General features: G+C 39.2%; 1 protein-coding gene and 3 pseudogenes across 5 annotated transcripts; 1 reads left to right on the top strand and 3 right to left on the bottom strand.

Moving 5' to 3' along the window:
- Positions 1-482: 482 nt before the first annotated feature.
- On the bottom strand, positions 483-2,734 carry LOC103327516 (tyrosine-sulfated glycopeptide receptor 1 pseudogene; annotated as a pseudogene).
- A 9,680-nt stretch (positions 2,735-12,414) lies between these two features.
- Positions 12,415-14,198, top strand: LOC103327519 (uncharacterized; annotated as a pseudogene).
- A 2,453-nt stretch (positions 14,199-16,651) lies between these two features.
- LOC103327447 (receptor-like protein 2 pseudogene) lies at positions 16,652-19,044 on the bottom strand (annotated as a pseudogene). The gene has a single exon (XR_016126173.1). The product of XR_016126173.1 is annotated as a receptor-like protein 2 pseudogene (transcript).
- Positions 19,045-19,357: 313 nt separating this feature from the next.
- Positions 19,358-26,979, bottom strand: LOC103327448 (pyrophosphate-energized membrane proton pump 2). Of its 4 annotated transcripts, none has more exons than XM_008229788.2 (15): positions 26,728-26,979; positions 25,627-26,006; positions 25,055-25,258; positions 24,434-24,585; positions 24,176-24,323; positions 23,970-24,102; positions 23,297-23,469; positions 22,392-22,512; positions 22,032-22,219; positions 21,398-21,835; positions 21,124-21,288; positions 20,877-21,032; positions 20,246-20,357; positions 19,877-20,096; positions 19,358-19,733 (listed from the first exon to the last, which is right to left on the bottom strand). In XM_008229788.2, exons 2-15 carry the CDS (start codon positions 25,723-25,725, stop codon positions 19,634-19,636), a joined length of 2,409 nt encoding a protein of 802 aa, XP_008228010.2. In that variant the 5' UTR covers positions 25,726-26,006; positions 26,728-26,979; the 3' UTR covers positions 19,358-19,633. The 4 variants fall into 4 exon arrangements, with proteins under 4 accessions (XP_008228010.2, XP_008228011.2, XP_008228012.2 ...); XM_008229789.3 differs by having other exon boundaries at positions 25,627-26,001; XM_008229790.3 differs by having other exon boundaries at positions 25,647-26,006; positions 26,728-26,978.
- Positions 26,980-26,993: the final 14 nt, after the last annotated feature.

The following is a 26,993-nucleotide window of genomic DNA, read 5'->3' as shown; positions in this document are numbered from 1 at the left end:
GATTCCTATATTCCGAGCAAATTATTTGCTTTTTATATGTCACAAACGTTTTAACCTATTAGGCCAGGTCCGTAGTGATGGGCTTTTCTGCTCATTTTTTATAAATGTGATTCACCGCATGTGCAGAACACCTAGAAGTTTGTAAATCTAGATGTGACAAAATTGAAATAATAAACACCTTTGACCTAGAGAGAGTTGACATGGACCATTAGATTATTCATGTTAATTCTCTATTGGTTCCTTTCCAATTCTCTATTGTTACATTCTTCCCACAATGCTTAAATATTGTGGATTTTATTAGCAGAATACATTTTTGTTTTGGCAAGTGGATGTTATATGAGGTTGGTTTAATCTAAAACACTTCTCAATTTTCTGTGAAATTCACATGTGGAGAGTAATTTGACAAGATATTTATCTCTAAAACATTTGTTCATCTCCACACGGTTCAGAATCTAATCTATCCCTTTGTTTTGACAAAGACAAATGCAAAGCCATTTATTGATATGTGATGAACTCCCATACATGGATCAAAATGTCGGCACATCAAAACTTACATATCGGCAGGTTTATACACATAAACTTAATTAGTTACTTCCTACGCCAGCCAATTATTGGAATTTTTTTATCATCCATGCTAAAACCAATACCAAAGCCAATGCCAAAGAAGATCCCAAAGACGAGTGCAATAAGAATCGTCTGCGTCTTAGATCTCCGAGTAACTTCAAGTACTTGTGGAGGGCTTTGAGGGCTTTGATGGCAAGAGCGCTTGGGAGTTAGAGGGCCACATAAGCCTGGATTTCCTTCAAAGCTGGAGATGGTAAAAGTATCAAACTGACCTCCAGATGGTACAAGTCCCTGAAGATCATTGTATGCCACACTGAAGGAAGACAAGAAATGCAGACCTTTGAGAGAAACAGGGATTTCACCAGATAGATTGTTATAGGAAAGATCCAATTTCTCTAAGTTAGTGAGGTTAGAAATCTGATCTGGGATGCTGCCAGAGAATTTGTTATGACTAAGGTCCAACACATGAATAAACTTCAATCGGCCAATCTCAATGGGGATGCTGCCATTAAGGCTGTTGTTACTCAAATATATGGCTGGGGGGAGGTTGGACAGTTGGTTGTACTGCTGATCAGTAGCATTATTGGGCTTCACAAATATTGGCAACTTTAAATAACTTCTGTCCACGTTATCACTGGCCTCTTTCGATGTCAAAACTGGCATCCCACAGAGGTCATTAGGAAATCCACCTTGAAGGAGGTTATTGGACAAATCAATGTAGAAAAGGTTGGGCAGACTAGCCAACCAACCGGGAACAGAACCGGTTATAAGATTAAATGACAGGTCCAAGACTTGAAGGTTTTTAAGCTTGGCTAGCCAGGTGGGTACTTGACCTGTGAATTGGCAACCCCCCAGAGAAAAAACCCGAAGGCTTTGGAATCCATCTAGGTCTCCTAGGCTTTTATCATCTGGCACAGGCTCAAACGGAAAATTATTGGACAAGATCAGAGAGGTCAGGTTCTTGCAACCCTTTAGAATCCTAAGAGCCCCAGTGGCATTTGTCATGTTGTTGGTAGAGATGGAGAGGAAAGCCAAGGATTCTAATGCAACTATTTCAGGTGATATCTGTCCTGTGAGCTGATTCTCGGTCAATCTAATAGCTGTTAGTGACTTGCAAGAGTAGAGGCTTTTGGGGAACTCACCAGTGAAGTAGTTGTTGCCAAGGTCCAGAGTGGTGAGGCGTTGGAGAGGGGAGAAGTTGAAGGAAGAGAGGTCTCCAGTCAAGTTGTTGACCCTCAAATTCAAAGCAGACAGCTTTGTACTGTTGGCGAGAGATAGAGGTAAGGGGCCTGTGAGGTTGTTGACGTGGAGCAGCAGATTTTCCAACCTGGAAAGACTACCAATTTGGCTTGGGATTGGCCCAGAGAACTGGTTTGAAAAGATCTCCAGGATCTGGAGATTGGTGAGGTTCATGATACCATCGTTGATGGGTCCTGTAAGACTATTGACAGGCAGAGAGAGCTGTCGGAGATCAGCAAGGTTGAAAATTTCATCAGGGAGAGAACCAGAGAGGCTATTGAAGCCTGCACGGAAAACTTGGAGCTTGGAACATAATCCGATTCCAGGGGGAATTGTGTCATTGAGTTTATTGTAGGACAAGTCCAAGAAGGTAAGGGATGTGTGGTTGCTACCATTGTCGATGGGTATCGACCCGGAAAAGCTGTTGTTGCTGACATTGAAAATGGACACCGATGGGACAAGGATCGAAGATGGGATTGTTCCATTGAAGAAATTGCTAGACAAGTTCAGAACCTGAAGCTGACTGATTTTATTTGAAGGTGGTAGGCGGCCAATGAGACGATTGAAGCTCAAGTCAATGACTTGGAGACTAGAGAGAGATGAAAACAAATCTTCAGGGAGAGAACCCAGGAAAGAATTGTGGGAAAGATTGAGGTGGGTGAGATGGGTGAGGTTTGTGATTGATGGATTGATGACACCGGTTAAGCCTCTCCTAGGCAGCCAAAGCCGGACGACATGTCCTTGATCTCCTGGGCCGCAGGTTATTCCTTCCCAAAGGCAACAGTCAGTGGAAGAAGACCAATTCAAATTCAATGGTGCCTGGAGAGCCAAGGACAAGAGAGAATCACTGTTCACTTTGTCACAGGCAGATGTGCCAAAGCAAGGCAGCAGCATTAGGACAAACCATTGCCCCCAGAAGAGAAGAAACTGTGTTCTTTTGGCGGTCTCTTTGTTTTCTTTCATCTCAAACATCAGCCCCTGATGAAATAATAGCTACCTACCGATCTGTACATATATGATCATAAGCGTTTACTTTTAGAGCTCTTAGACTTGGTCTAAATTCTTGTTTATCTGACGTCTGAACCCACACTAAATCATTGGAAACTAGGTTGGTTATGTGGTCATCTGTTGTTTATTACTTAACTATGTTGACTAATCACCAAATGACCAGAAATATATATACACAATTATCTAATCTAGAGTTATTATGTTATTCTTAGTATAAACATGTAATCATTTATATCATGATCAAGTGAAAACCCAAACGGCACCACTTGATCAAGGGACATTTTCTCGAGTTGGTTCTTTTGAGATAAAAGCGATTTCATTATAGATAAGGAAAGGGTTACAAAATATCCTCCACCAAAATATCACACACGGCATCAGGAGGATCCTGAAGCCACGTGAATGTTTCTGGCAAAGTAATAGCCAACCGAGCTAAGCGGTGCGCTGCTTGATTAGCTTCTCTAAAAGCAAACTTAATAGAAGTATTCTCTAACTGGGAAAGGAAAAACTTGCAATCTGAAAACAAACAGCTTAAATAGCATCTATCCTCCTGCGCATCCTGAACAGAGTGTAACACCCCTTGCGCATCAATCTCAATCAGCTTTGGACCTGGTCCAATATCCTTGGCAAAGAGAAGGGCCTCACGAAGGGCAAGAGCTTCAGCATTGTGTGAGCAAATTTCCTCACGAGAATATTCGATTGCAAAGATTCCTCTTCCTTCTTCGCCTCGTCTTTCTCCCTGCAAAATGGAACAAATGAGAATGAGAGGGCCACACCCGGGGGGGTGTTGGCCAAAGACCATCCGATGCCTAAATTAGTTCAATTGAATCGTATAGAAAACAATAGCTAACTAGGGTACGGAGATGTATTTAGGGTGTAAACCGGGCGGCTAGAGCCTTATGTAAAAGAGAGAGAGAGAGAAAGGAGGTGGCTAGGGTTTGAGAGGAATTTTCTGTAGAGTTTCAGTAGAGATTTCAGACGTACCGAAAACCCTTGTGTGTGGCTATGCTTTTATAGTGGTTTTGGAGGCTAGGGTTCCAGAGGAATAATTCCATAGATGGAAGAGAATTATTCTTCCCCTTTTTGGAATTGATTTGATTAATTAGGGATTTGATTTATTAGGGTAAATCAAATCCCTAATTGTGGTATGTATCAAATCAAATCCTAATTCAATTAGGTAACTCCTCATTTAATTGAGAATCGTGGTAATTAATCAAATCAATTCTCAACCCAATTAGGCAACGTTCAATTTAATTGGGTAATCCCTAATTAAATTGAGTAACTCCCAATCAGGTTGGTTAATTCCCAATTAGGTCAAATAATCCCCAAATGAAATGAATTACTTGACCTAGGGTTTTGATTTAATTTGGTTACCACAAGCATGTTCCGGGGAAGAGACATGGCTGAGTTTGCACACACGGGCGGCCACAAAACAACCAGCTGAATCCCGAGCGATTATCCCCCCACCGCCCATACTAGTTAACCCTTGAAAGGCCCCATCCACATTAATCTTAATGACACCCAGAGGAGGTTTTTGCCACTTCGCCTGAGCACGTGAAATAGACAACGACGGGGTAGGCTGATGCTCTTTGAACTCATGCAACAGCCGCATAGTGCCATCCACAACTTCACAGGGGTGTCGACGCTTTGCAGTCCAGACAACCGTATTGCGCTAGTTCCAAAGGTTCCACAGAATCATAAACAGAAGCTCAACTTTCTGGCGATCCCCACACAACAGAATTTGTTCAATCCAACCTGCTAGGTCCCGTGTATCTCTATCACGCCATGCGCTTTGCAAAGGGCTGGTCTGCCAGATTAAAACTGAGAAGGAGCATTCCAAGAAAACGTGATGAAGTGTCTCCGCCCGAGCTCCGCACAGCGCGCAATTACCCATATCCCCTTGAATGCCCTTGCTCGAGTTGGTTCTTAATAGATAATAAAAACATATAATGATATAATCCCTCTAAAATTCAAAAAGGAATTTCATATGTCAATTCAATTCATGACTAATTATCACTCTTATCTTTCTATTGAATCCCTCTCTAAAACCCTTTTCTTTTATCAAACAAAATTTCTTAAATCTCTACCCGCTTTATTCTGGTAACACAATATAACTTAAATCAAAGACATTTTATTCAACTAATCCTGCTGCTTGTTTTCTTATATCACCTGATGAATTCCCATGCGTTTGGATCAAAATGTTTTCATGTCAAAACCTGAAGGTTTAAATACATACTTTCTACACCTACCAACCAATGGAATTTTCTTAGGCACATCTATAAAAGAAGGCATGATGTCATGGTCACGTGAAGAAGAATAAAGAGAGCTTTGTGGAACCAATAATTCAATTCTTATTATGTTGCTATATGGAATCCAAAGAAAATTTTCAACTTATACAAAATAATTTTTAAAAAAATGGTATTATTTAATATAAAAATTAGTGAAACACCCAATTCTAAACATGAAATTATAAATATATCCAACACTATTTAAAACATAGAAACACACCCAAAATAAACCTAAAAATCAACAATTGTATATTTTTTGGGGACATTTTGGAAAAAGCAAAAGGAAAGAGAAAAATTTTAAAAGAAGCAAAAATGGACAAAAATACCCTTATTTATTTTTAGATTTCCTAAGGAATCCAATACATTTGCATGTCTTTGATTTGAAAGTTGAGTGGTTTTTTTGTCTTTTTTGAAAAAGCTTTGGCTTTTTCCAAAAGTGAAAATTCTTTTATGTGTAAAACCTAAAAAACCTTATTTTTTGGGTGTGTTTATAAATGGGTTTTGAGTGTGTTTAATAAATGGAGTTTGGGTGTGTTTATAAAGTGTTTTTCATGTGGGGTTTTTTTTATAATTTCAGTCCTTATTTTGGGTGTATTAGTAAAACTCCCTTTATTTAATGAGTTCCTCTTATTTGAACTAACTTTATCTGACCACATTTAGCTAAATGTGGCATAAATTCTTATTTAATCATCATCGCATCGGAATTACAGGTTGGTAGTTCCTGTTTTCCTTTTCTGATAGTTATGAGATGTCAACTATTTAATTTCAACCATCATCACATGGGAATTTCATTCTGACCCGATCTGGGTTTTTTGGCCCATGGCAACATTTATTTGTTTTTGTGTTATGGTTCATGTGAACTGATCGATCCCTTTAAAAATTTAGCTTGATTCTTAAAAAATTTGTGAAAGACCCTTTAAATTTGAAATCCTAGCTCCATCAATGCATATAGCAGGTGAATGTTAAGCCTGGTGAATTAAGTCTCACAATTAATACGAGCTTGCACTCCAAATTATTCTCATTTGTCTTCCAAAGGTTTGCTTGGTTCACGGAATGGATTTGAGGGGAAATCACATTTCCCAAGAAATGGGAATGAAAGATTCCTTTCCCACGTTTGGTAATGTCGGGAAAGTAATTGGGAGATTTCACTTTGTTTCCTTTTCCATGTTTGTTTTGAGTAGGAATGGAAAAGAAAATTTGTATAATTTTCCAATTATACCCATATTAAATCAAATAAAAAAAGAATGCATTTAATGATAAGTTGTAATTATAAATTGTTCATAGGGACAAAATAGTCATGAAAATTGTGTATTGAATGTTGGCTCATTTTCCCAAACTTTCCTATAAAGGGGGAAAACAAAACCCAAGTTAAGAGGAGTGATTCACTTTCCCCCTACTTTCCCATGTGCCAGGAAACCATTTCCTATGTATGAACTTACCAAACATGAGAAATCAATTGAATTCTCATTCCCAAACCTCCTTTCCCATGAACCAAATGGGGCCTTAGGGATTGTCATGAATTCGCTTGGCTTGATCTAAGCTAGATAAAATTTGTCTTGTGTTTGGTGTATTCGCCTAGCTTAGTCTAAGCTTATTATATCACATTGTGTTATCAATCAACTCATGTTATATTACATGTATTTATTTATTAATATTTTATTGTAGGTTTATGAAATATCAACTTGTATTCACCAATATTATAACAGATGAATTCGTAACACATATGTGACTCTGACGCAACTTAAAAGCCAATTTTGTGACCTTTAAATTTTTTAATTGTTCAAAGGTTATTTTTTGAAAATTAAATGTTTAAAATTAGCACTAACATTTAATTTTTTGTTGTAAGATGTAACAGATTCACACCCGAGCTAATAAGATTATCCTAAAGCACTTGATCATAAGAATTTGTGAAAATCTCATTTTTATTTGGAGATAATGTATTGCTGCTGGATGGTTTATCTTTAGCATCTTTGTTTTAACGGTCCATTCTGTTTGGCATACATATAGTCAGTTAATGGTCCATCCCACGAGATGGAAAGTCGCGTGTTGATTGGTCAGTCAATTGAAACGGTTGCAATATTATTTATATTTTATGAAAATACAAAAATCCTATATGGAAATTTAAATACGTCACAAAGTTGAGTCTTTAACGTAAGATAAATTATAAAATAATACGGTAGTATTACGTCGTGTTAAATTATAAAATAATACGATAGTACCACTTCATGAGTTCACTTTGTGCTGTCAACTTGATCAAATTACTGGCCAAAATTTAAGCTGGGTTGGAGGTTTCTCTTTTAATTAAATTGGGTATGTGATCAAGTAATTAAAGCTATTCTCTTAAAAGCATTCATAATGAGAAGGTGTATAAGGGGGTATATGTTAAATATACACCCCTTGTCATCAGAATCATCTCCAATAGGGAGATGTAAAGGGTTGTAAACATACATCACCACCATGGAAATGTAAAATAAAATGTGCATTTGCATCTATTTTTACATCCTTTGTAGGCGGGATTCACCCGAGAAAAGAGAGGAAAAATGAAGTAAGACAAACAAATCAATTATATATCTTTAGATTTACATCGTTTCCCATTGGAGCAAAAAACGTATTTACACCCCCTGAGGTGTAAAGGGGATGTAAAAGTGGCTTTACACCCCAAAAAATACACACCCCCACTATGGATGCTCTAAGTATAGCTAGCTTGGAAGGAGATGGCTGAGTCTTGAGACCACTTGTGGCGTCAACTTGATCAAATTACACATCTGATCCGGGATGCTGCCAGAGAAATTGTTGTGACTCAGGTCCAGCACATGAATAAACTTCAGTTGGCCAATCTCAAATAAGCTTATGTGAGGGACACTCTTTGTAGGCCCCACTCCAGATTGTATTTCACTAATCCAAACCGTCTATTTTGTAGATACTCATTCAAAGATCATCCCTACAAAAAATCACTTCAATCCGATATCATTTGACCACTCAATTGAATTATTGAAATTTTAGTACTTTCTTGAAACACCGTGTTCATTGATTTTGTAAAACACAATTGGATGTCGAAACGGTTTCAGATTTGTCTAATTTTTTGTAAGGATGATCTAGGAATGAAGACCTAAAAAATAGATGCTTTGGATTATTAGGAAAAAAATTGTATGGTATCCTAAAGGACGTCCCTCAAGGGACATTTTCTCGAATTGGTTCTTAATAGATAATAAAGTACTAAACCCGAACGGCACCACTTGATCAAGGGACATTTTCTCGAGTTGGTTCTTAATAGATAATAAAAACATAATGATATAATCACTCTAAAACTCAAAAAGGAATTTCATATGTCAATTCAATTCATGACGAATTATCACTCTTATCTCTAGTACATTTGTTCTATTGAATCCCTCTCTAAAACCCTTTTCTTTTATCAAACAAAATTTCTTAAATCTCTACCCCCTTTATTCTGGTAACACAATATAACTTAAATCAAAGACATTTTATTCAACTAATCCTGCTGCTTGTTTTCTTATATCACCTGATGAATTCCCATGCGTTTGGATCAAAATGTTTTCATGTCAAAACCTGAAGGATGTAAGGCACCTGTGAGGTAGTTGGGGGAGAGAAGCAAGCTTTCCAATCTGGAAAGCGTACCAATATGACTGGGGATTGGTCCAGAGAATTGGTTTGAGGTGAGCCATAGGATCTTTAGATTTTTCAGGCGCGTGATGTCATCGCTAATGACTCCCGAAAGATGATTGACAGGCATAGAGAGCTCCTGGAGATTAACAGCGTCATAAATGTCATCCGGGAGGGATCCTGAGAGGTAATTGAAGCCTGTTCGAAAGACTTGGAGCTTGAAACATGCCCCAAGTCCAGGGGGAACTAGGCCAGTGAACTTGTTGAAGGACAAGTCCAAGATGGTGAGGGAAGTGTGATTGTTTCCATTGCTGCAAAAAACAGAGAGGGGTATAGGACCAGCAAAAGCTGTTGTTGCTGACATTGAAAGTGATGAGAGAGCCTGCAGACACAGCTGAGACAATGAATGAAGATGGGATTGAGCCGTTGAAGGAATTGCTGGACAAGTCAACTGTCTGAAGTGCGGTGGTTTGGCTGGAGGAGGGTGATAACTGGCCAACGAGATGGTTGAAGCTTAAGTCAAGGACCTGGAGGTGTCGGAGCGAGGAAAACAAGTCATCTGGGAGAGGACCCAAGAGGGAATTCCAGGAGAGATTGAGGTGGGTGAGATATGTGAGGTTGGTGATATACGGGGATATGACACCACTTAAGCCTCTCCCAGGAAGTGATGCACAGATGACGCGTTGATCATCTTGGTTGCAAAGTATTCCTTCCCAAAGGCAACAGTCAGTGGAAGCAGACCAATTCAATGGTGGGGATGATGATACCTTAGAAGCCAAGGACAAGAGAGCTTCGTGATCCACTTGGTCACAGGCAGCAGAGGCAAAAGAAGGCAGCAACACAAGGAAAAGCCATTGACCCAAAAAGAGAAGAAGCTGTGTTTTTGGTCCTTGCTATGGTGTTGTTGGCACCTCCTCCTTCTTCTCCTTGGAGGAGGTTGCTTTATTGTTTTTCATCTAAATGATCTCCATCCATATGCAACCATCAGTACCAATCTGTACATATAATTGTAATTATTTGACCATGTAGCTCTGGTGTGAGCTTCTGTGAACATGGAAGTACTTGGACACTACTCAGTAAACAGCCATTGACCTAGAGAGAAGAAGAGAGTCTCGAATTCACATTGCATGAACAGATTAATCACAATAAAAAGTGTTTAATAAGACTTAAGCCAAAAATCAAGCACATCAAAAATGACTTTAATCACATAAAAAATGACTACCACACCTGAAGTATGACTAGCACATAATAAATCTATCAAAAAGGGTGTCAATTTTCTTGGGAAGTTTGTCACATAGACCATGACATGAATGATTTACACATAAAAAAATGGACAAACTACAGTAAACCCCCTAACCTATAGGGTCATTTACGAGTTCATACTCGATTTTGGGAACATTTATGGGTACATACACAACGTCGCAAAAAATTACAGATTGCCCCCTCCATTAGCGATTCCGTCATGAAATCCGTTATGTGCCTACGTGGCGTCTGACCTTCTGTAATTCAAGAAATCTATTAAGGGCATTTTCGGCATCTCACGTCCCTGGGTTTCGCGCCCAAAACAACACGTGGCATAACGTAATTCAAAAAAAAAAAAAAACCCAATCGTTCCAGAAGCTCATCATCCCTAACTTCTATCACCGAAATCAATTTCCCCCCCAAATCGAAACCGATTGCACAAATTGAAACCTAATCCCTATTTTGCATCGATCGAAAGCGCAAAGAAGGCTGGGTTGATGTAATTCGAGATGCCCTGGGGTATTCGTCCTCGTGGTTGTCGTGCTCCTCGTTACTGTAAGTTAAAGGCAGTTTTTAAATTTTCTTGCTTTTTGGTTTCCTCGCAAAGGTTTAAGATGCGTGCAGTTTGATTTTGTCTGAAACTTTCAGTTACTTTGAAGTGTGCTTGATAGTGATATTTGTGGTCCATGGTTGATAGTAAACGTAGTTGTGTTGTTGAAAATGCATTAAAAAAAAAAAGAAAGAAGCACTTTTTCTTTTCAAACCAAACTGCTTTTGATTGGAGACAGTACTTAGTGGTCCAAAACCTCTGCATTTGTTTATGTCCTTGTTTAGTCACCAGTTAAATATTGAACAATTGTGTATTGATAGGTTTGACTGTTATGTGGCATTGTAGGTGAAGATGATAAGTTTACTATTCGAATGAACCATGAGGGTTCTTTATGTGACAACCTGTATGTAAATGGGACTCTGGATTTCATTGATTTTTGTGATAAGGACCAAATGTCTATGTTTGAAATTGGTCTGATGGTTAAGGAGTTAGGCTATGATGGTATAGTGTTATATCACTATGAGCTTCCCAACTCTGCTTCTGTAGAGAAGCTTATGTCTGATGAAGATGTTCTGAAAATGTGTGAATGTGTGTCAGGAGTAAGGGAGATAGATATATTTTTGACACAGTTGGCTGATGACCCTTATACATTTTTAAACAAACACAAAGAGATGGAACTGCAAAGGGTGGAAGGTTCTAGGGTCCAAAAACAGAGGTCGGTCGTGATTGAGGATATAGGATGTGCTGATTCTATTCCTCTTGATCCTTATGTAAGGGCAAAGGCTGCTGCAAAGGGTAAAACACTGAAGATAGGGGAGCAATAACCAGTAGAGGATGTTGGGGATTTTTCAGAACCTAAGGCACCAAAGAATGCAAAGGGTAAAATAGTGGCTGAGGCAGCAAAGAAGGGAAAGGCTGCAAGGTGTAGTATGGATAAGGAAGTGGCTGACCCTGAGCCACCAAAGAGTGTAAGGGCTACAAGGTCTTCAAAGGGTAAAGATGTAGCTGAACCTGAGGCACCAAAGAGGGCTAGGGCTAGGGCTACAAGGGCTACAAGGTTTTCAAAGGGTAAAGGTGTGGCAATGGCAACTGCAACAGATAGGGAAGATAGTGATGCATCCTTATCAGATGCATCTACTTTTGCTGACAAAGTGAGTATTGGGGGGAACATTGAAGAGATAGCTGAGGAAACCATATTTTTGCAACAGTGGATTGCAGACCATTCCCCAGTTGAAGATACTTTTCAGCCTCTTGAAGATGAAGAGATACATAAGGGTGGTGTTGTTAATGAGGGTGAAGGTCCAAGTGGGGACCAACCTTTACATGTTGGTCCAAGTGGGGACCACCCTTCACAAGCTGGCCCAAGTGGGGACCACCCTTCACAGACTGGTCAAAATGAAGACCAACCTTCATAGACTGGTCAAAATAGGGAGTAGCCTTCTCGGACTGCGGATTTTCACCGCACAGATCTTGAAGACACCAGATTGGAAGAAGGGATCAAGCAGTGGAGGATGAGTTAAGAAGTGTTCATTCATATGAAGATGATGAAACAGTTGCAAGGGGGAAAAAATTCAAACACTACAACCATGAAACAAACAAGCAAAATCCTGTTTTTGATACTGGAATGATATTCAGTGACTGCAAGGTTTTCAGAGAAGCTGTTCGTGAATATTGCTTGTTGAGTGGGAAATAGGTCACTTTCACAAGGAATGAAAAGTATAAGCTGAAGGCGTGTGTAAAGCGTGAGTGTCCATGGCAGATTTATGTGGCTTGGCTACAGATCGAAGCTTGGTGGTGAAATACTATAATCCCAATCACAATTGTGTCAGAGTATTTCAAAACACATAAGCCTCAAGTAAATGGTTGACAGAGAAGTTCTTGCCTAGGATTCAGTCAAATCCCACCATGCCTCCACAGTCTATAGTGAATGCAGCATCTTCTAAGTTTAAAGTAGGTATATCTAGGATGAAAGCTTACAGGGCAAAGGCAGACGCACTTCAAATGATTGAAGGATCAGTTGCTGAGCAATATGCCATGCTATGGGATTATTGCCATGAGCTGGAAGACAAAAACCCTGGCTCCACAACAAAGATGCAGTGTGAGTTTGTTGATGGTGAAGTTGTTTTCAAGCGTTTGTACATTTGTTTAGAACCATTAAAGAAAGGGTTTAAGATGAACTGTAGGTCTTTTATTGGGTTAGATGCCTGCCATTTAAACGGGGTTTATGGTGGACAGTTGCTTACAGCAGTTGGGATTGATCCCAATAACGAGACTTGGGTCCTAGCATATGATGTGGTTGAGATAGAAACAAGGGAGTCATGGACATGGTTCATTGTTCTGTTGGCCAAGGATGTGGACATTGTTAATTCCTATGGATGGGCCTTTATATCTGACAAGCAAAAAGGACTGCTTGGTGCCTTTGAAGACATTGTGCATAATGCTGAGACAAGATTCTGTGTGAGGCACCTTTGGGATAACTTCAACAAAACGTATAAAGGTAAAGTATTGAGGGATCAGTTATGGACATGTGCTAGAGCTACCAATGTGCCTTGTTTTAACTATCAAATGGAAGTAATAAAGACCTTAGATAGCAATGCATGAGAGTGGCTTGCTGAGAAGCCACCAACACAATGGAGTAAGTCTCATTTCAGAACACATATTAAGTGTGATATGCTGTAGAATAACTTGTGTGAAAGCTTCAACAATAGTATCAAGACAGCAAGGGACAAGCCAATTATCACAATGCTAGAGATGATCAGGTGCTTGTTGATGAGAAGGATCCAGTGGAGGAGAGACAAGATGAGCAGTTGGCCTCATCAAATATGTAAGAACATTTTTGACCATGTGCAACAGAAAAAGCTAGAAGCATGTAATTGTACTGTGCAGTGGTTTGGTGGTCCTAAATATCAAGTGGATGCAGGATGAGGTGACCAATATGTGGTGGATTTGGATAATCACACTTGTTCTTGAATAAAGTGGGACTTGCCAAGCATTCCTTGTGCTCATGGAATTGCTGTCATACATTACAAGGGAGGTAAAGCTGTGGAGGATTATGTGCATTCATACTACAGTAAGGACAGTTACATGACCCTCTATAACAATCTCATTATGCCAATTAATGGATCACAGCTATGGGAGAAGACCAACCAGCCAGCAATAAAGCCCCCAGCCTACACTAGACAACCTGGAAGACCTAGAAATGTGAGGATAAAAGGAGCTGAATAGGGAATAGATAGGAGTGGGAAAAAAGGTTGGGAAGACAAGGAATGCAAATGAGGTGTAGTATTTGTGGCTCAACTAGCAATAACAAAACCACCCACCATCGGAATCTACCTCAAAAGGAAAAACCCCTTTCAAGGGGTAAAGGAAAACCAAGAAAGATATCTAACCAAGACCCTGCAGTTGCTGCTGTGAGTGCCTATTTTTATTGCTAGGTTGTGTTGATGAAATGTTATGTTGTTTCTTCTTTAAAATGGAAAAGCAATTTCATTGTTTTATTGTTTGAAGCTGAGAGTGTATTTTGTCTGTAGGATGAAGCAAAAGCAGCTGCAAGAGTTAAGAGAAAGAATGCATATGTTAGGGCAAAGGCTGCTGCTGCTGCAAAGAAGGCTGCCCTAAATGCTTCCCAGCCAAATGCAGCTGAAACTGTTGGAATAGTATTGAGAGCATCCAAGAGACAGAGAAAATAGTCTCTTAGTTCTTAGTTCTTAGTTTATGCAAATTCCATTTGATTTTGAACTAGTATTATGTCTGGTTTTGTGATGTGGCCTTTTGAAGTTTACTTTCTGGTATTTTGAACTCCAAGTGGGGACCGACTTCTGGTTTTGGTAGCTGTTTTATTGTATTCCAGATTAGGTGCTCATGTTCATTTTGTAAAATTGAGATGCAAATGTTGGAAATGTATGCATGTGTTTTGAACTCAAAATATAATGGAATTTGCCTTCAAGCAATTGTTCAATTGGAAATTCCCTAACAATTTTGCATACATAAACATTCTGCATTTCCAATTTGCCTCACAATTGTTCATACATAAACATCTTTCATACAACTTCACATGGGAAATTACAAGACCTTTCATACACAAAGCACTTTGATTTTCCAGAATGTCTCACAAATGGCCACAAAATACATCACCCAACTCTTCTAAGATATAGACCCTAAAATGTAAGTGCTAATTTCACATTCTTGGAAGTCCATAGTCTCTCCATTCCACTACTATCATTCCCAACAACACAATCAAAAAAATCCAAGAACCCAGAACACTTACTCGTAGAAATCTTTGTGCTTTTAAGGCAGCTCCAACCTCTTTTTTCAATTTTCGGTTTTCCTCTTCTTCCTTACGCAATCATTTCAATAGTCCAGATATCACAATCTTGGACCTTTCGCATACATGTGGATCATACCATTCAAAGAATGCACAACCTCTTCTGACCCCATAATCGGCGCAGCCCCAAAATCTTCCCCCAGGGTTGTTGTCATCCATGACGTCGTCGACGACATTGATTGCCGCAGTGACAAATGGGGTGGCCCACTTCGCATCTTTGATTTGCAGACATCGTCGACCTCGTCGTCTTTGTCTTCTTCGAATTGGAACCTGGGCATCCACTTCTATCGATTTTGGGGGCTAGGTCTAAGTGGGGGCTTAGATATAGAACACGATTTGGGGGTTTTCTATTTTTCTTTTTTGAATTAAACTAAATCACGTGTTGGCGCGAAAACCAGGGACCTGATCTGCCGAAAATGCCCTTAAACAATTGTCCAGCTAAACGCCACGTAGGCACATAACGGATTTCATGACGGAATCGCTAACGGAGGGGGCGATCTGTAATTTTTTGCGACGTTGTGTATGTACCCATAAATATTCCCAAAATCGGATATGAACTCATAAATGACCCTATAAGTTGGGGAATTTACTGTAGTTTGTCCTAAAAAAATCTATCAGAGCAGCATTTAATTTACTAGATGTCTTTGTTCTATTGACCAAATGTGATTCCTCCAAAGATAGAAACTCAGTAGTTGGCACTTGCTACTTGGTATTAAAAAATAAAAATAAAAATAATCCAATACATCTTCTAGCTTGGAAAATGGTACATTTTAAAAGAATTAAATATCTCTAGGAAAAGTACCAGTATTTGCAAATGAGGACGGAAATGGCTCAACAACCATCGTTTAGCTTGATATGCTGAACCCAGTACAACTTCAGGCACAACACGTGCATGCTTATACTAATACTTCCTTTTGGGCGATAATATACTAAACTCATACATATTACACGGATGTTAAAACTCGAACTTAGTATTTTTTGGAGGAAGTATTTGCTTCAAACCACTACACTAGTGGACCGTTTACATTCTAAATTATACTAAATTAATACATTTGATTCAATAGGAAAACTATTTGGTAAGAGCGGGAGACGTCTAAAATTTTGTAAGATTAGTTTCTCGCGCCCAAATTATGTCACGTCTTTGGGTTGTTATTCTTTCCTTTTTTCGGGTAAAGAAAGGCTTTGGCTTGTTGGACCGACTTGCTAACATTCAACGTAAGCGTTTACGTTGAGTCTTTGAGAGGGCAGGTATACTTAGTCACGATTTGATGCAATAATATAATTAATTAGTCCGTTGGTTCATTTTCCCCTACGAATGTCGAAAGTATCATTAATTATTATTCAGAATTAATCACAGTTCAGGATGTTTAACTTTCCATCCAACCTTTTATTCATTTATTACTATTTTCCTCAAAGTTTCTGAACCACTTCATCCCCCATCTTCCCTCGTTTCTCGACAGTTTTTTTATTTTATGTCTAGTTTCAACCTTTTGTATTCAACAACTTGAACCCCAAGGTACCAAAAAGAGAGGCCTTTGCAAATCACCCATTAGTGTAGTGGTTTGTAACAATTGTTTTCTTAGAAAAGGTCATGGGTTCGAGTCCTAGCATCCATGTAGTATGTGAATTTAGTATATTATAGTTTCTTTCAATAGAAAAAGTCTTCAAATAAATAAATAAAGAGAGAGGCCTTTTTTTCCATTCCTTAATTTTCAGGTTTTTTTTTTTTTTTTTTTTCATTTGGTTTGGGTCTATCTGTATAGCAATCAACATCAAAATCTATGCACAGGGAGAACGAAGATTTTCAGAAATCAAACATGGAACTTGAATATTGGTTGCTTTCGTTTCAATATAACTTAATTTACAGAATCATTATTTTGTTGATCTATGGTGCAAAATTTTTGTATTCTCTTTGTCATTTGATTGATCAAAGAGCGACAAGTTTTAAATATACACTTTAAGTTACAAAGAAACTTTTTTTTATTAATTTCAATCCAGAAACCAATGCCAAAACCAATGGCGTAACCAATGGCAGTAATGATGCCAGTAAGAAGCTTTCCGTTAAAGCTAGATCCTCCACCAACTGGCGGCGGCTGCGGCGGTGGCGGTTGAGGAGAGCAAGTGAGCCGCACGGTTGGCGGGCCACATAATCCTGGATTCCCTTCAAAGCTGGAAATGGTAAAAGTATCAAACTGGCCTCCGGATGGTACAAGTCCCTGAAGATCATTATACGCCACACTGAAGAAAGACATGAAATTTAGACTTTTGAGAGAAGCAGGGATTGCACCAGAGACATGGTTGTAGGAGAAATCCAATCTCTCCAAGTTGGCCAGGTTAGAAATCTGATCCGGGATGCTGCCAGTGAAGTTGTTGTGACTGAAGTCAAGCTCATGAAGAAGCCTCAATTGTCCAATCTGAATGGGGATGGTGCCATTAAGGAGGTTGTAGCCCACATATATGGCTCGGCGGAAGTTGGAGAGCTCCTTGTACTGCTGATTGGGAGCATTGGTGGGCTTCACAAAGAGAGGCAACTCTAGAAAACTTTCCTGCACCTTATGATCACCGGTCTCTTCTGATGTCAAAGCCGGCATCCCACAGAGCTCAGTAGGAAATCCTCCTTCAAAAAGGTTATTGGACAAGTCCATGTAGAAAAGATTAGGCAGAGAACCCAACCAACCCGGAACCGAACCGGTTATGAGGTTGTATGAGAGGTCCAAGGCTTGAAGATTTTTAAGCTTGACAAGCCAGGAGGGTACTTGACCTGTGAATTGGCAACCACCAAGAGCCAAAACCTTGAGGTTAAGGAACCCATCTAGCTCTGCTAGATTTTCATCATCAGGCACAGGCTCAAGCAGAAAATTCTTGGACAAGACCAGAACGGTCAGGCTCTTGCATCCCGTTAGAATCCTAATAGCACCAGTGGCATTTGTAAGGTTGTTTATAGAGAGAGAGAGGAAGGAGAGAGACTTCAGTGCAACTATTTCAGGAGATATCTGGCCTGTGAGCTGATTGCTGGCTAATCTGATTGCTTTAAGTGATTTGCAAGAGTAGAGGCTTTGAGGTAACTCACCAGTGAAGTTGTTGTTGCCGAGGTCAAGCGTGGTGAGGCGCGGGAGAGTTGTGAAATTGAAGGTAGAGAGGTCTCCAGTCAAGTGGTTGAACCTCAAAATCAGGGTGGACAGATTTGTGCAGTTGGTGAGAGATGGAGGTAGATGACCTGTGAAGTTGTTGGTGGAGAGACGAAGATTTTCCAACCTTGAAAGCTTGCCAACGTTGCTTGGGATTGGGCCTGAGAATTTGTTTGAGGAGAGCTCCAAGATCTTGAGTTTGGTTAAGAGCACAATTCCTTTGCCAATGTGTCCCGAAAGGCGATTGCCAGGCAGATAGAGCTCTTCAAGATCAGCGAGGTCGAAAATCTCACCAGGGAGATAACCAGAGAGGTTATTGAAGCCTGCCCCGAATACTTGGAGCTTGGAACATGCTCCGAGTCGAGGTGGAATTTCGCCAGTGAATTTGTTGAAGGACAAGTCTAAGATGGTGAGGGAAGTGTGATCGCTACCATTGTTGCAGAAAAAAGAGATGGGGTTGGAGCCAGCAAAGTTGTTCTTCCTGACATTGAAAGTGGTGAGAGTGGCTGCAGCCGAGGCCGGGACAACAATTGAACCATTAAACAAATTTCTAGACAAGTCTAGAGTCTCGAGCCTGGTGGTTTTGGAAGAGAACACCGGTAAGTGGCTGGTGAGGCGGTTGTAGCTCAAGTCGAGGACCTGGAGTCTAGAGAGGGAGGAAAACAAGTCATTTGGGAGAGGACCAGAGAAGGAATTGTGGGAGAGATTAAGGTGGGTGAGATGTGTGAGGTTGGTGATAGATGGAGAGATAACACCAGATAAGCGTCTCCAAGGCAGCCATAGACGAACGACACGGTGATCATCGTCATCTTGCTGGCAACTTACTCCTTCCCAGGAGCAACAGTCAGTAGAAGAAGACCAATTCAATGGTGGCTTGAAAGCCAAGGACAAGAGGGAGGCATGATCCACTTGGGCACAAGCAGCAGAGGCAGAACAAGGCAGCAGAAGAAAACCGAAAAAGAGAAAGAGCTTGTTGTAGTTGGAAGAGGCACTTGCTTTGTTGTGTTTCATCTTAATTATGAACGCCATCCCATTGAAATTGTTGTTACCAATCTTAAGTACATGCATGTAATCTTAAGCACGTGCGCGTATGTAAAGACCTGTTGAGATTGACCAAGAAAACAGAGAGCCCGAGTGACGACGCGTGTGATTAGATTTATCTTAATAGAAAATGGGAAAAGTAGTACGGCACTGCTTGGACTATTTGCAATATACTAGTCCGGAGTCCCAAACAAACACGGCAAGCAAACGAATTCTCACCAAAGGAAAACCGTTTAATTTGAGTCATGCAATTCCAATTCAGAAGTTCTTTGACATGGTATCACCAACTAGAACCTCTGCTGAGCTATCATTATGTCACTTCAATTTATTGTTTCATTAAAAAGGAAAAAAGAAATACAGAGAGCCTCGAAACAGAGGATGAATTATGTATTGGGATCAATTTCGTAGAGAATAATACGTTATAGACGCTACATCGAACTAGAATGAGCAGCCAATTAACATTAATTATTCAAGGTCCAATCGTAAAAGCGATAATTTGGTAAGACTATGAATTAGGCACCCTCAATATACATCCAAAAAAATCCTATCTATATTTTTGCCGCTAAGTATTCAAGATGAAGGAAAGGGGGGTGCAGTAAACTGGCACAACCGCAAATGTTATAAACAACTCTCAGAGGAAGACAGGAGCCATAACCAGCGTTATTGTTGCGAGCATCTTAATGAGAACATGAAGCGAAGGTCCAGCTGTGTCTTTGAATGGGTCACCCACACTGCACAACAAATAAAACCAGATCATATAATTATTTCCAACTCAGATACCATTAAAAACTGAACAAAAGGAACAGTACTCAAAACTCTTTCCAACGCACAAGAAATGTAGAGAGAGAGAGAGAGAGAGAGAGACGGGACTTACGTATCTCCTGTAATAGCAGCCTTATGGCTATCACTTCCTTTGCCTCCGAGAACCCCTGTCTCAATGTACTTCTTTGCATTGTCCCAGGCACCACCGGCTGTGTTCAGGAAAAGTGCCATGAGAATACCAGAAACTGTTGCAAACATCAGCATGGAAGCTACAACTTTAGCACCGAGTAGAGGCTGCCCAGTATAATATCCAAAGATCCGGAATGCTATACCTGCAAAAGATACGAGCAAGAATTAATCCTTCATCATGTAGTATTGGAAAGCTTATGCAAAGAGTAACCAACAAAAAATTAAAAAACCTTATGTAAGGAAGAATGGTCAAACATGAAAGAAATTAAGAGGAAAAACAAGATTAACCAACCAATCACTATAGGTGAAACAATAGCCAGGGCGCCAGGTTTTATCATCTCCTTTAAAGATGCAGATGCTACAATAGCAACGCAACGACTATAATCTGGCTTCTCCGTATAGTCCTACAGAAAAAGCATAATTAGAAGGGGTTACTGTCCATTTATGTACAATAATACCATTTTGTCTTCACAATCAGTTTTAATTCATTTGCAATTAATATCCACTTTAAATAATTTGTTTGAATTAATCATGCATTTAAATGACATTTGGGGTGTCTGTATAAGAGCACTTCCAGCGGGTCAATTTTGCCAGGGCAAAAGGGAGCCCAGGCTGGGTTTAAGCTCCCCAGCAATGAAAGGCAGCCCGGGCAAAAATGGGTTACCCAGGCAAGCCCAAAGGCAAGAATTGCCTGAGCTGCTGCCTGGGTTTGCTGATCTCATGCTGACATCAGCATGACGTCATCCACCAATTTAAATACTATATATATATTAACAAAAAATTCTGAATTTTTTTTTCTATAATAGTATTGTGGTGAAGCCTGTGAACCCAAAGAAGAGCTGACTTTATAATAGTAAAGACTTTTTTGGTTATAAAAAAATGCTAAAGATTAACATGGGAATTGCTACGAAAACTTTACTAACCATTATACCGGGCCTCTCAATAAATTGCCTTCTTACTTCCTTAACAACCTCTTGAGCAGTTCGGCCAACTGCTGAACAGGCCCAAGCACTAAATAAGTATATAAGCATAGAGCCTAACAATCCACCAACGAAAACTTCTGGAATGGCAATATCAACCTGGCAATCATCATAAATTTCAAATTACAACAGGACTGAATAGTATTTAAAGAGGGGGAAATATCAATACTGGGAAAGCTGGCTTTCTTACCTGTTTGAAAGGTTCACGAGCAAATGTAGCAACCTCATCCATATATGCACTAAACAGAAGAAAAGATGCAAGTGCAGCAGATCCTATGGCAAATCCTTTAGTGGTAGCTTTTGTAGTGTTCCCTACTGCATCAAGAACATCGGTGATCTCCCGGACACTTTCAGGCTGTAAGGAGACATTTGCTAAATTATAATTAAAACCAAACAATATAAAAAGAAACAAGAAAGTCTTCAGAATTGAGACAAGAATCTTAACGAATTCATAACAGGGCTACCTGCTGACTCATCTCTACAATTCCACCAGCATTATCAGCTATTGGACCAAACATATCCATAGTGAGAACATAAGCAGCAGTACTGAGCATTCCCATTGTTGCTACAGCTGTGCCGAAAAGCCCACCAGTTGGAATTCCATTTTCGTCCATTAGGCCAGAGGTCTGGCCCAGCCAGAAAGCTGAGATAATAGATACACTAATGACAAGAACAGGAAGAGCTGTTGATTCCAGACCCAAACTGACTCCAGCAATTATATTAGTCCCATGACCTGTGGAGCTCGAAAGGGCTAACATGCGTACGGGCTCATGTTTGTAGTCGGTATAATACTTGGTAATCCAGACAAAAATGTATGCCGTGATAATGCCAACTAACCCACACAAGGCAAAGTTAAACCACGCAGACGGTGCTTGCTCGGTGTAAAGCAGCCATCGGGTAGACTGTACAATAAAACAACCGCAATGACAATAATGTCTCAAAACTAAAACAAGCAAGCTTCTAAAGTCTAAACTTAAAACACTAATATTTTCAAATGACAAAGAACATAAAAGATAAATCGTAACTATCCGCTGATTTCTTTTTGTTATTTGCTACAAAATAAACAGAAACATAACACAATGGTCAATGAAGTATTACCGCACCAAATGTCAGAACAGCCAAAATTATTGTAACAGAATATCCTCTCTGTAGAATTGTCATTGGATCCTCCGAAGAAGCCTTTCCACCAGAATCACGTGTACCTCTAATTGAGAATATTCCAGCCGATGAAATCACCAGATCAAAAGAGTGAACAACCAGAGGAAACAATATGAAACCAGACGGATCTGCACAAAAAAGTGAATGTAAAGGTGAGTCTCTCAGAGAAATAGATACCCGGTTTAAACAAAATAAGTAACATAAAAGAAATGGTCAACCCCGTCCCTCTTTCAACACATGCAGACACAAGGTTGAGTGTTTGTGTGCATGAATAAATATAACACCAAAACTTGTGCTTGCCTTCAATTTTACAACGTTTAGCCATTGTTCCCCCAAGTATCATTGCACTAATTATTTCGGCTGCAATACTCTCAAAAAGATCAGCACCACGAGCTGCGCAATCGCCCACATTATCTCCAACCTTAATTTCAATGGAGTAAAATCAATAAATTTACACATTTAAAGGTAGCAGACATGATAGAAATTTATTCAGTGACGTTCTCAACTATGGATAAAAGGATCAAACCATTTTTTTACATTTCTAATACAACTGCAAAATCTGCATGCACGCTAATGAATGTCTATAATTATGAAACAATAATAACAGAAAGACAAACATTTTTTTATACTTTAAACGATTATCCTTTTTCTGTTTGTAATTTATAGTTACATTATCTTGTTGTACATTTATGCGTACAAGGAATTCCTCCATAAGAATCGAGGGTACTCAATGCCCGAAGAGAGAAAATAACATCACCAACAAATCATCCGCCATTCAATTATTCTAGCTGTTAAGTATGATAACTCAAATTTTTTTTTTAACGAAAAGCACATCTCCACACATTGAGCCTTACAACATACTTCAAGGTGGGCAGAGGTGCCTTGCCTATCACCTTATGAGAAAATAAAAAGTTTAAAGGACTTTGAAACCCATAATAATGGAATAATAAAACATTTAACAGTTTATATGAAACACACAAAAAATGGAATCTTGGTCTTCAATGAACTTTACTGCCACAGATTTCAGAATTTAAAAAACATCCGATGTTCGCGTTTCTTCTTTTCATTTCAGCCTCAACTTTAATGAAAAAAGTCATACAAGGATAAAAGGGCAAACATCAGATCAGGGATTGTTTTAACCCAAACAACAAGCTTCAGTGGCTATGCACAGGCTCTTAAATGAAGCCAACAAAGGAGAAAAATACCAGATCTGCAATCACTGCAGGATTCCTAGGGTCATCTTCAGGAATTCCCTGCTCTACTTTTCCCACAAGATCTGCTCCAACATCAGCAGCTTTTGTGTATATTCCACCACCCAACTGAGCAAATAAGGCAACAAAAGATGCTCCGAATCCATATCCAACAAGAAGAAGAGGCACTGAAAACAAAGTACATCAAAGTCAAGCAAAATATCTAACAAAACAATGGAAATAGTAATTTATATATAATAGTCAAAATGGAAAGCATAAAATATGTGTATGCAGTCAAACAGCTAACATGATCATATATAGCTATTAGGTTGAGACCATCCAATATAAGCATTTCAACGAAATGTACGTTTACTGTCAAGAACAGGTTAAACCGGAGCAAAAGGGTAGTTATAAGCTTGTGAATACAATATCAAACAGATTGAACATATTCTAACCATGACCCCGCAAACCAAATTTTAAATAAATCAATACAGCAAAGCAAGATAATCCAAAAGATATTCACATAATAAAAATAAAGTAAACACAAAAACTGACGATAAGTGATAGATGTACACTTTAATGTCACATCATAGGATAATAGAAACATGAATGATAAACAAAAATTGTTTAAATTTATGCAATAAATATCATAATCATAAGCAGAGGATCGAGGAGAGTCAGCACATACAGTCAGTAACCTTCATTGAACCTGGCGAATCCACTTCCAACCAAACATAAAATGTGGCATACAGGATGGCTATACCAATTACAGCCATACCAACCACCACCATAGCAGAAAAACCACCAGCACGAACAGCTATCTGCACATATTATTTCCCCTTTAAGATATGAATCTGATATGTTCTCAGACAGTTAACTAGATAGGACACAGACCTGCAATGCCTCCCTTGCGGACCGTCTTGCAGCACTAGAGACTCGAACGTTTGCACGAACTGAAACCCACATCCCAACATACCCAGCAGCACCTGAGCACAAAGCTCCCAAAAGAAATGCAGCTACCGTTATATATGCGGAAGTGAACCTGCATCAGCAAGTTCGGAAAATCATCAATATATGTTGACAGATCTTTTCTTTCGAACGGGGTGAAGAGGATAAGTTGTATCATAATGAATATGAAACACATATTATCACCTCCCGATACCAGATGCCTCTTGCTCAGGAGTCGTACTGCGAAACAAATATATGCAAAAGATAACCGCAGCTAGTAAAAATGCCATCTTAGAGATGGTCCCATACTGGGTTCTGAAGAAACCTTCAGCGCCATCACGTATTGCATCTGATATCTGAAAAGGGAAATGACAAGCTCAACAAAAGTACATGCAGAGTTAAAGAATGTCACCATTTAACAACATGTCAATACCATCTTTAGTTTTTTCAGTCTTCAAAAACAGAACACAAACCTCATAGTTTGGACATGAGGGGGGACTTGTCAGACTACCCAGACTCTAGTTTACCACCCAAAAAAGCAGTTGGGCCACTGGCTATTATGCCTTTCTTCAGTCATATACAATTAACTTATGTCTATTTAGCTGATTTGTGTAGGCAGATGATGGTTTTGGGTTTTAGCTGACTTTTCATCACTTTTTATTAATAATGTCTTGCATCCTATCAAAAATTAAAAAAAATGAAAAAGGAAAAAGACTCATAAATTATTGGGCACATAATACATCAAATGGATCATGAATGAATATAATACAAGATACATCAATTTTAATAATACTTTATAGATAAAGACATTGGAAGAAGATGTACCTGACCCATTTCCGGAGGTCCCTCATCTTTTGCGAGAACCCATCTAGCAAGGTACAAAGACGCAAGGAAGCTGATAATACAAATTGAGAAGACGAATACAATGATAGGAGAAGTGCTTGCTCCAACGTAAAAGACCACTCCAAGTGCCAGAAGTAAAATCACAAAAAGAACACGGACATTTATTCGCATCAGAATTCGAAATATCTGCACAAATAGCAGAAGAATTTGCTTACGGAAATGTTAAATATAATTTCACATATGTTAAGCCAAATAAGCAATGTGTAAAAATGAGGTCAAAAGGTTTAGGCTACATGGATGGTTATTATTATGCACAATTTTGATGTACAGCTCTTGCCCCAGATGAACTGTAAAGCAATTTTCTGCATGCAACCAATGATTGTCACCTCCAAAGTGGACATTGTTTTTCTCAACTTTGTTTCTCTCAATTTAAGGCGATACAAACAAAATAAAGACAAAATGAGCCTAGAAAAAAACATAGAGACATAAGTTTTCCCTACACTAAACAAACACTAATTAGAAAACAGGTACTAAAGTGGGCATAACATTCTTACCAACGGGTTGTAAGATTTACCACGCATGTTAGGGAATGTCCTTGGCCTGTCTTGGTAAGGCCCCAAATTACCATCCTCCACATCGACATCCATGACCATAGAATGGCTGGAATTCACCTTCCGAGCTACAGGAAAAGGACTGTACTCGCCACCTTGGGGCAAGTCGGCCCCTGAACCTGGACGCTGAATTTTGAAGTTCTTATTCAGCCAGAAAAATTACTTCAAGTACTTCACCTCATACAAGTATAGAAGCAGTATCTTTGGCTAACGGTCCAGCAGTCCTCTGAACTCAAAATCTTCTCTCCTTCTTCCCACCCCAGAAATCCAGATTTGAATGAGAAATAGTTGTCTTCAAGTCTCTTTTATGACAAGCCACTTCTCTATTAAAGAAAAACCCATTAATTTGTTGACTGTACAATGAAATTTTGAATTTTCATATTACATTGACAAATTAGCTCACTAATTACAACTATCAAAATTTTCAAGCAGCCAAATCTGATTGAATATTTGTGTAACACTTAAAAAATAATAGAAAAACGAAATCAGACAAATGAGCTACTTTTTCGATTAAAAAAAATAAGAAAGACAAATGAGCTACCTTTTCATTAAAATGGCCTAACAACTCTCCTATTGTAGTAACACTAAACTCCAGTAACGAAAACTAACATTTCTGAGACAGAAAACATCAAAAAAAAAAAAACTCGTGCCCAATTGTAAAATTCACAGTCCTCCCCATTAGACTAAAATGATCAATTCAAAAGCCAAAATGGATGACCAAAAGTTATTTGAATGCTTTATTTTGTTTCCGTGAGAATGCTAGCGGAGAGCAGCACAACAAGCGAAATAATGCCCAAACAAACGTTGGATCTCTCAACTTCAGCGCTCATTTTCTCGCCACCCAAACAATACAATAATGAAGATGGAAAATTCATTTAAAATTCACAATGAACCACAATGAGATCGAAATGCAAAAGCTCTATATTTGAAATTGAGCGTCGCGAATCAAAGCGACTATTAAGATCTCTACAATAATCATAACAGCAACCCAAAATCAAGAATTGGAGAGAGAGAGAGAGAGATCAAAGACGAACATATTCTTACCAGTGAACGAGTCAGACGAATGAATGTGATCGTAGACAGATTGGGTTAGGGTTTCAACAGCTCCTTGGAGGGAGGAACTCAAAGACTTTTCAGAGACAGACTTTAGATAGAGAGAGAGAGAGAGAGAGAGAGGGGCAAAATTTCTTTATTTTTTTATTTTTCAAATATTAATTTTATTTTCTTACGAGTGATTTTTGGTGGGATGGGATCTGATCGTAACGTCATTTCACGTTTGACACTGACTGTTTCGGGAGCACTGAGGAGAG

The sequence above is a fragment of the Prunus mume genome, linkage group LG4, assembly GCF_029339155.1.
Source record: "Prunus mume cultivar Tortuosa linkage group LG4, ASM2933915v1, whole genome shotgun sequence".
NCBI classification, from domain to species: Eukaryota; Viridiplantae; Streptophyta; class Magnoliopsida; order Rosales; family Rosaceae; genus Prunus; species Prunus mume.
This window is presented reverse-complemented; position numbering and strand designations above follow the sequence as displayed.

Bases quoted from the DNA above. Each gene is read 5' to 3' on its own strand.
- LOC103327448 (XM_008229788.2), bottom strand. From the start codon at position 25,725: ATGGTCATGGATGTCGATGTGGAGGATGGTAATTTGGGGCCTTACCAA. The intron at 22,513-23,296 runs GTATTTTTCTCC...ATTGAAATTAAG, and splicing joins CTGCAGTGATTGCAGATCTG to GTTGGAGATAATGTGGGCGA. The intron at 21,836-22,031 runs GTAATACTTCAT...TTTATTGTACAG, and splicing joins CTGTTCTGACATTTGGTGCG to TCTACCCGATGGCTGCTTTA.